Raw genomic sequence first — 9,890 nt, forward strand, 5'->3', positions numbered from 1 at the left:
GCCACACTGGCTCACTCCATGTATGAATTTATGAAACCCAAACTGGCAAATTAAAGCTGTACATGTTTCCTCTTTTCTCCACCCCCTTCTCCAGTAAGATATCAGTTCCTTAGGGGCAGGGACTCTTTCAATGATGTCTTTATATCTCTAGAACCTAGTACAGGGTCTTGCACATAGTAGATGATTAATAAATTTTTGTTAATGAATTCATTTAAAGTGAGGCCTTCAGCTTCCAGCGATATGTAAATGAGGAAAAAACAAAATCCCTGCTTTTATATAATCCCCAGGCTGTCTGAGTGGCCATAACTGCCATTTTATAACACTAAAGTAAAATGAAAGAATACATATTGTCAAGACTTTATGTCCTTGAGAAAAAGATGAAGAAAGACCTCATCCAGGAAATGAACACATGGTCTACTCCTGCAAAGTTTAAGATGCTTTCGCTTGCCTGCGTCTGTGCTAGGACTTAATCATAAGAGCAGTATGACAATTTTTGTCTGAGATTGTTTTTTTAAATAGATACTGTGGCACAGCTGTCAGTCACGGAGTTGAGGTTCACCCCAAAGGCAATGGAAGGCCCCAGCAGGGGCGAGCAGCCTGCAACAGAGCACATGTAAGCCGTGATGGAGAAATGGTGGAAAGGATGTCATCAAAGAAATGTATGTGTAAGAAAGAAACTGGGCCAGTCCTGTGATGGGGGAAAAGGATAACCAAGGGGCAGCCTGTATGCTCCACTGGCATCCTGGCCACATCAAGAGGAAGGAAGGCCATCTGCTCACTGAGTGAACAGGATGAGCAGGCACAAATGGGTGGCAATCTGCATCCCTGGAGAGAATACCCACACTGGTGAGGTCAACGAACTATTTGAGTACAGAAAACATGGGCCCTTTTTTAGTTAAGACTCCATTTTCATGAGGAGCCAAAAAAGATGACCATGTAACAGAACACAGCTTACTTTGGACTTCATAAAAAGGACTGAAAGTAAGTCTAAAGCTACATACACACCAAAAAATGCCATGTGTTTTCATGTTATCAAGCTGTTTTCAGATCTTACCTGTTGAGAAGCAGAGGCCACCTGCTGAATACTGGCCACAGCTGTTTGCTGTTGGACTACTTGAGGAAGCTTTGCAACCTTCAATATAAAAAAAGTCTAATTACAAGAAATTCACGTACATTGTATCCACTAACTTGTATCCTTTCCTTCATCCTCAATTATTTTTGCACAAATATGATTACTACCAACAAGATCCAATTTATAAGATTTCCTTGCAATCTGAATCCTCACCAAGTTGATTATTTCACTACAACCTAAAGTTGAAAACAACTATATTCTAAACTTCCTAGTTTTGCAGATTGTACCTATATCCAAAATTACTACTCTGTAGAGTCACATAGAGTTAACAGGAAAACAAAGATACAGATTAACTACTGCACCAAGCATGCTAATAGATACTCACTTGTATCTGGGTCTGCACTTGCTGGGTCCCCGCTAATTTCTGAGCCTGGGAAATAGGTGTAGTAAGAAACTGGGTTTTAATTGCTGGCTGGGTGGCATAGGTTACTTTCTGTTGTTGGCCTTGGGCAGTTATCTGTTGCGCAGTTATCTGGAAAGAAAGACATGATTCTAAATGATGCTAATCAAGTTGTGATTTAAAACAACAACAAAAAATTACCAGCTACAAAGAGACCAGCCAATTTAAATTAAAAATTAACTTTAAAGGAAATATCATTTTTAGATTACTTTAGACTTCGAGGATCTGGGATTTCATCAACATAAGCAATTCTTTCCACTATCTCAGATCACAACCCTTCTATAAATTGAAAGACAGCTACCAAGAGTAGATGTGGACAAAAAAAAAAAAAAACTCATCAACATTCATCTCATCGAGTGATGAGTCCCTCTGAGCACAGCTTGGCTGATACTTGAAAGACCACAGGCAGTCTACTGCCTGCCTGGTTTGTATGTAAAGGCTTTTCAGACCTGCCAAAGCTTTTTGAAGAAACAGAAGAATCGTTTTTTTAATGTGGGGGAGTAGCCACTAACTATGACACTCAAAACAACCTCACTTTTGTTGTAGCACTAAGTATGAACCCTATGATTAAGTATGAAAATAAAAAGGAGAGAAGAACTGGTGCTCTCTGGATCAGGGCTTCTTAAACTTTTTCAACTCTCGGACCCCTTTTTGTGTTTCGGTGCCAAGTGCATTCCTTGCATGTGCATTCCTTGGCACTGCATGGCATGATGGCATGCGCAGTGCAAAGTGCACGTGCTTTGTGTTCAGAACCAAGACTGCAGTGAAGTTGCGTGATGAAATATGGGCAAGTGCTGCCAGAAACACCTCATATTCACTACAAGTTTGATTTTTAATTAACTTGTGGTCATTGCATGTTCAGAAACCTTTTACTGTTGCCATGTTTTTCACAACCTTACTCACAGTTTAAGAAGTGCTGCTCTACATGAACACCAAAGGACATTAAACCTAGTATGTCAAAATACCTTTTGTGGTGCAGGAGTTTGACCTTGAGCCACCTGGGGCTGGATGGCTTTCTGCTGCTGAACAGCTTGCTGCTTGAGCTTCAGAAGCTGCTGAACATGCACTGGTTGTGCGACCACGGTTTGTCCTGCAAATCACCAAACACTCTATTGAGATAAAGAATCTTAGACCAACCTGATGAATATGTCTCCACTTGTTGGGTCACTTACTAGATGCTACCCAACAAGAAGCCTATAGATGCTTATAGAGCATCGAGGCCTACAACTGTGTTGAGGATTATTCTTTTTGATAGAGATTTATAAAGCTACCACAAGAAAATTTAGCTTAAATTATGTCCCTATATTTTTAGTTATATTTAAAAAATAACTTTTGAAACCTGGAAGTTCTAGTCTCCTTGTGTCCAATTATCTGGCTGCTGGCCCAAAACTTTTTTTAGGTCCTAGTTCAGACGAATTATTTCATCAGTGAAGGGAACTCCACATGTGGAAATACTTTCTACCAATTTGGATCACTAACTGGTATCTATAACTTAAGTCTTAGGGAATTGCCTGAGGCATAAAGAGGTTAAGTGATTTAGCCAGATCACACAGCTAGCATGTGTCAAGAGGCAGGACCTGAACCCAGGTCCAGCCTTTTGGCAGACAATGACTCCATTATGCTACGATGCCTCTCAAATGAGATAATTACAAATAATTATACTTGCTAAAGTTTCAAAAGTTCACATTGATAGAATAAAGCCAATAAAATATTTTTTTCAATATCCTACAAACTTGGGAACAACAAAAACAACTGAGTGAAAACTAAAGAAGTGACTTCTACCCAAAAATTACCGTTGGGAGAATTTCCAGAGAAATACCTGCTGTTTTCTGTGGCTGTCCGATAGCAACACTAATCCCAGCGACATTCATAGGAAGTGTTGTGACCCCAGCTGATGATACAACAGCTGCTGGCACAGATACAACTGGTGGTTTGGCCAAAGCCACTTGAGCAGTCTGAGTTGTTTGAGCTTGGATCTGCCCTTGCGCTTGTAACTGGGAAGTAGGAACACGAGTCTAAACAGTAAGAAATAACAGATCATTGAGGAAAAACTCAGAATTCTCTTTCATCACATCAAGAAACTACGCTGCGCATATTTTATGGCTAATATCAACTAGCCAGAAAGTACAAATGACAGAAAATGACAGAGGAAAAGTCTTAAGTTCCTTATCATATCCCACCAAATAGCTTGGCTTCCTGCATACATATGAACGTGATTATAGCAAAATTAGCTCATTTCAACATTAATCATGGATCAGAATTTAACTGCACCGTACTGCCACACAGACTCAAAATTTTTAAGTAATCTTGAATACCAGGCTAAGAATCTTGGACCTTAATCAACAGACAATGGTGAGACTTTGAAGGTCTGAGAAATAATAAGATAAGAGCTATGTTTCGAAAAATGAAACAGGCATCAAAAATATTAAGATGGAAGTGATTCTCGAGATGGACTGGAACAGACCATCTGCATACCGGAAGACAATAAAGTAAGTTATTGCAACAATCCCCATGTGAGCCAGACAGCCTTTGAAATAGTGGCAGTAGGTACAAAAGGGAAGAGATTGATAAGAAAAATCAGAAAAGAAGGACTGGCCGAATCTGGTGATGGATTTATTTCTCTCTCCTTTACATCTATTTCTGATCTCCAAGATTTCTGTTACTTCTCCTCTAAAGCTCTTCCTTTCTATACCTATGGCCACTACCATAAATTTGGGTTCTCTGACTCTCATTGCAATTACTGTAAGAATCTACCCTCTGGTCTTCTAACATCAAACTCTCTGCTTTCATCCCTTTTGTTGCACCTCTGTTGTTTTTTTTTTTTAAGATCTTTTTCTTAAAGATCAATATTACTAAAAATCAGCTTTTACTGCATTATTCCCTCCTCCCCTTATCCCATTATCCCCAAAAAAATCTGTGAAAGCACAGAACACTAAGGTATGAAGGTGGTCCTTGAACTGCCCTTTGAAGGAAAAGAGGGAATTTCCAAGGCGGGGGTAAGGATGGAGTGAGTACATTCCAAGTATGGGAGATAAGACAGTACAAGGCACAGAAAGAGGACATGGAGTGCTTATGAGAGGAACAGAGAGAAGGTCAGTTTAACTGGACCACTGAGTGAGGAAAGAGTGGTAAGGTATAATGAGGCTGAAAAGGGAGGTTTGGGCCAGGTCGTGAAGAGCTTTAAAAGTCAAACAGAGAAGTTTATATTTTATCATGGAAGCAATAGGGAATCAGAGGAGTTTACTGAGTAAGGAATGACAGAGAAAGAGTTGCACTTAATGAAAATCACTTTGGCAGATGTATGCGATGGAGTTGAGTTGGGAGAGACCTGAAGTAGGGAGAACAGTGAGGAAGTCACTGCAACAGTGCAGGCCAAAGATGAAGAGGACTTGGACTAAGGTTGTAGCTAGGTGAGCAGAAAGCAGGGTTCAGATTAAAAATGTTGTAGAAGCTGCTAACTGACTGGATGAGGCAAGGGTTGTAAGGGAGAGTTAGAGGCTGAAGATAACACCAGCAGCACAATGGAAAAATGTTGGTGCCCTTTTCAGCCAAAGGGAAGTTTAGAAGAGGCGTAGATTTGGAAGGGAAAGAGAATGTGTTCAATTTTAGATAGATGGAGTTTGAGATGTCTCTGGGACATCCAGTTCGAAATGATTGAAATTCAAGGGAGAGAATAGAGCTACAGCTGGATACACAGATCTGGGAGTCACTTAAATACTGAGATGGTAACTGAACTCCTAAGAGCTGATAAGACCACTGAGGGATGTCTAGAGAGAGAAGAGGGCCACCCCCACATTTAGGGACCTGGTAGGAATGATAAATCAGCAAAAGAGAATAAGAAGTAGTCAGACAGTAAGCAAAATCAGGAGAAAGTCACATCACAAAAACCCAGAGTGGATGAGATGGTGGTCAATTGTGTTAAATGCAGCAGAAATGTCAAGAAGACCCTCCAATCTGGTGATTAAGAGATCACTGGTAACTTTGGAGAGAGCTGTCTTGGTGGAATGTTGTGATTTCCAGATTGCAAAGGATGAGTAAGAGGAGAGGAAGTGGAAGCATTGCAGATCGTTTTTTCTAGGATTCTGGCTAAGAGAGGTAAGATAGGACAATAGAGTGGACAGAAGACAATCAATTTCAGGGAGGGAATCTTAAGACCCCAAGACTAGGTCACTAGAAAGTGTCTGACTTTTGATGATGATGACCAAACTAAAAATGAGAATGTCTTTCTAGCCTTGAAGAAAGACTTAGATTCAAGTCTCATCTCTGAACACATTGGCTGTGTGACTCTAAGCAAGCCACTTAACTTCTCCTGGCTCTAGACAACAGTCTAGAACTCCAGGTTGCAGAGGAGATGCTGATCTAAAATGATACACAGTTTCCTCAGCCAGGAATTCCTTATGTCAGTGAAATCATAGGTCCAGTCCCAAACTCTTTGTTTACAGTTGACCAGATTGAAAGAGGAAATGTTATATTTCTTCCAAAGGTGTGGGGACTTTAACATTTCTATTGCTATGTCTAGTAAATAAAAAATTGTAAACTTAAACTATTTATATGTCTTTTACTTTAATGCAGAATTTCATGATTTATTTCAAAATTACTAGAAAATGTAAACTTTGTCTGGAACAAAAAGGTCCCAAGATTAGCTGAGGAATTCTACCTGTAAAACTTTTCTCCGAGAAAAAATGCTTATGTATTAATAAAATGCCTCTGACAAGCCAAAAGGAAGAGACTAGATTATTTTTTTCCACACCTTCAAAGATTCACCACTAGCTGTAGTCTGAGATCCCAGGCCTGGCATTAGAGGTCTCCCCAACCTTACCTACCATTCATTCTTCCTTCACGCGTGCTCCCTCCACTGCAGCCAGTGATCACCTCTTCAGCACCATATCAAGGTGGGCCTATCAAACTTCCATCAAACCTTCCCAAACCGCACCTCCCTCCCCCGGGGCTTATCTGCTTCTATGGCTCTTGCTCATGTCAGACATGTTCTTGACTGTTCTTTCAAAGCCTTGGCTCTACGTGCTAGTCTTCCCAACATGAACCACATTAAATGAAAACTTACAAGACGAGCAACCTGGAGGTTGGCTACCGTCGTGCCCGTGAGAAGAGCTCCAGGCCTTGGGGCTGCAACTGCTGCCAGCTGTGGTGTCTGCTGTGGCTGCTGCTGTACCTGAACCTGGGTGGCCTGTGGCTGTGCCCCTGGCTGGGCCTGCTGCTGAGGGCCGGACTGCGGAGGCAGCTGCAGTTTCTGTTTCTGCATTTTGATCAGATGTTCCTAAGAACAAATAAATTGTCCATTATTTTGCAAAATGTTTCAATTTTAAAACTTACTCCCTTGAAAACTGTAAACAAACTGATATGGCCTCATGCATAAATTAAGTCTTAATAACTAATGAGAATATAATCATTAATAATAACTAATCCATTACATACACATATATACTCTGCTTTATGGTTTTTAAAGTGCTTTCCATATGTAATAAGAATTTGAGAACTTACTGGCATCCTGGGATTTATAATTCAGACTGAGATGTACTGCCTCTCAGCACTAAGAGCAGTCTGGGACTATCATATAAACTTTACATTTACGAAAGTAGATTTTGAACTTTACATAATGAAATGACAAAACAGATTGTGATTAATTAGCAAGTCCATAACAAGAAGAAATCAGTATTCCCAAGTGTCACAAAAAAATTAATTTAACAAATTGCAGTTTCCTCAAATAAATCAGGAAATACATCTTCTTTTAAAACTAAGCCTATTCACTATTGATGAAGATATGAAGTGGTTCAACTATTCTATAATTTGGAATTATGCTAAGAAAGTAACAAAATGTTCATACCCTGTGATTCTGAGATATTACCACCTCAAGGAGATCAATGATAAAAAGAAAGACTCTATATACACCAAAGTATTTATAGTAGCACTTTTTGTATTTGCAAAGAATTGGAAACAAAGCAGATGCCCATCAACTGAGGAATGGCTAAGCAAGTTGTAGTACAGGAAAGTAATAGAATATTGTGTTACTATAAGAAAAATGATAAGATAAATATAGACAAGTATGGAAAAACTTATATGAAATGATGCAAACTACAGTCATCAAAACCAGAAAAACAATGTACAAAAGGAATACAACAATGTAAATGGAAAGAACAACAACAAAACAATAACACTAAAGGCTGAGCAATAATAACAACAAACCTTGGCCCCAGAGAAGAGAAGATAGTCTCCCACCTTCTTAGCAAAGATGGGGGCTATGGGTGCGAAATACCACTTAATGCCATACTTGGTTGAAATGTTAGTTTTTCCTGAACTATTTTGTTTCTCCTTTTTCATTCTTTGTTACAAATATATTGTAAGAGATATTCTGGGAAGGGTAGGGAGAAAGACAGATTGTGAAATGTGAGTGATGTGAAAACAGATGATATCAAGGGCTATTTAACTGAAAAATTCTTATGTTTACAACAGGAAGAGCTATTTAATACAACAAATTCTGGCATGCTCTACCTCCCCATCTCTGCCTGCTGGCCTCCCTAGCTTTCTTTAAATCTCAATTAAAATCCCACTTTCTAAAGGAAGCCATCTCCAGTGCCTCTTAATTCTAGTGTCCTCCCAGTATTATTTCTGTTGTCTCCCTCATTAGATTTGGGGGTGGGGGGGTGGGAAGGGGGGCTCAAGGGCGAGGAGGGAGGCAGGCAGCACCCCATAGGACAAGACTGTCTTTTGCCTCTTTTTTCATCCCTACACTCAGCATGGTGCCTGTCACACAGTAGGCACTTAAGACTTATTTACTGATTAGTGACTCCTTGTTTGATATTGAATGACTCTAAGGGTTAAGAACTCTGAGTCCATCTCAGATACATTACTTCAAGGTAAGGCTACAAAGCCCGGGGCAGGGATGAGGAACCTTCGGCCTTAAAGCCACAAGTGGTCTTTTAGGGCCTTGGGTGTGGCCTTCTGAGTCCAAGTTTTACAAAACAAATCCTTTTATTAAGGGGGTTTGTTCTGTGAAGTTTGGATTCAATCAAAGGGCCTCACTTGAGGACCTAGAAGAGTCCTAACCCTGGGGGCTAGGACCAAGTGCTTCTTTTTTATCTTCATGATTCATGACCTTTCTCTGGTGAATGGTTCTGAATGTGTACATTCTCTTGTGAATAAAACCTAAAAACAAATTTAAAAGAGAGAAAAACTAGGTATCTAAAACCTATTGGTCTCTGGCTCTGAAAAATCAAACTTAGAAATAACATTCAAGAATGATTATAGCATCTGACCAGCCCCCCCCCAAAATACTTCCTCATCAGTTTGTCCATGATTTCTGAAATTCTTCCCTTAAGAATACATTGCTTTGACTGAGGGAAGTGTCCTGTGCTCAAATACAAAGCCCTATGGTAGAGGTATTACATCAAACTGTCACCAAACTAATTCACATTCTGATATGTGAAAATCTGATGAAAAGAGATCTTGATAGGGATGATGAGATAAAAAAATGTTTAAGATGGGGATTGGATCAAAGGCAGGGATCAAGAGTGGAGTGGGCAGGGAAACATAAGTATGCAGACTGGGTTAATGTGGATGGGACTCTAAGAGGGCCAAGAATATGATAAGGATATTGAGCCTCAAAAGGAAAAAGTAAGAGGAGGTCACTCACAGTATACATCTCCTTCCTTCTTTACAATTCTGTCCATTCTCTGAAGCTCCTAGGATTTTAGAACCTGATCTCTCTCTCTCTCTCTCTCTCTCTCTCTCTCACACACACACACACACACACACACACAAACAGTATCTTTCTAGAGTTTTCTCATGCCAAGAGAAGGAAGAAATGGATAGAAGTCCAAGGAGATGAAGTGGACCACGGTATGCAAAGGACAATGAGGTTAAGTACAAAGGAAAAGAGGAAGCTAAAACACTAGGAGCAGGACCTCCAGAATCAGAAAGGGTCATCAGTAGTAAGGTACTGCAATGTCCCACAAAAAACAAGATGCAAAAAGTCAGCATTTATATGTAAAACATTGTCATTTAAAGACATCACAAACTAGCTTTACCCACATAAACAATGCTAAGTTTTGATGAAGCAGGAAAAGATTTTGAATGATCCAGGCATCAGAGATTTAACACACTACATTGTTTTTTTAAGTTAGTTATGCCTTAAAAAAGTTTCCTATCATTAGTTCTCAGAAGCACACTTCTCACCGGCGTTAGCTTCCCCACAGCTTTCATCTGGGCAGGAGACTGGGCCTGCCCCTGGATCTGTGAGACTTGCACCTGGGCTGCCTGCTGCTGCTGCTGCTGCTGCTGCTGTTGCTGCTGCTGCTGCTGCTGCTGCTGCTGCTGCTGCTGCTGCTGCTGCTGCTGCTGCTG

General features: G+C 40.2%; 1 protein-coding gene across 1 annotated transcript in view; it reads right to left on the reverse strand.

Annotated features, from left to right (window-relative positions):
- EP400 (E1A binding protein p400) overlaps positions 1 to 9,890 on the reverse strand; it is a 141,611-nt gene that overhangs the window by 3,560 nt on the left and 128,161 nt on the right. Inside the window, exons 49-54 of the mRNA XM_027844122.1 lie at positions 9,723 to 9,890; positions 6,595 to 6,807; positions 3,352 to 3,547; positions 2,498 to 2,622; positions 1,458 to 1,604; positions 1,055 to 1,132 (exon numbers count right to left, since the gene is read on the reverse strand). The exon at positions 9,723 to 9,890 is cut by the window's right edge and continues 116 nt beyond it. Coding sequence (XP_027699923.1) covers positions 1,055 to 1,132; positions 1,458 to 1,604; positions 2,498 to 2,622; positions 3,352 to 3,547; positions 6,595 to 6,807; positions 9,723 to 9,890 — 927 coding nt within the window. The remainder of the gene's footprint in view (positions 1 to 1,054; positions 1,133 to 1,457; positions 1,605 to 2,497; positions 2,623 to 3,351; positions 3,548 to 6,594; positions 6,808 to 9,722) is intronic.

The sequence above is a fragment of the Vombatus ursinus genome, unplaced genomic scaffold (genome assembly GCF_900497805.2).
Source record: "Vombatus ursinus unplaced genomic scaffold, bare-nosed wombat genome assembly UNPS02014935.1, whole genome shotgun sequence".
Lineage (NCBI taxonomy): Eukaryota > Metazoa > Chordata > Mammalia > Diprotodontia > Vombatidae > Vombatus > Vombatus ursinus.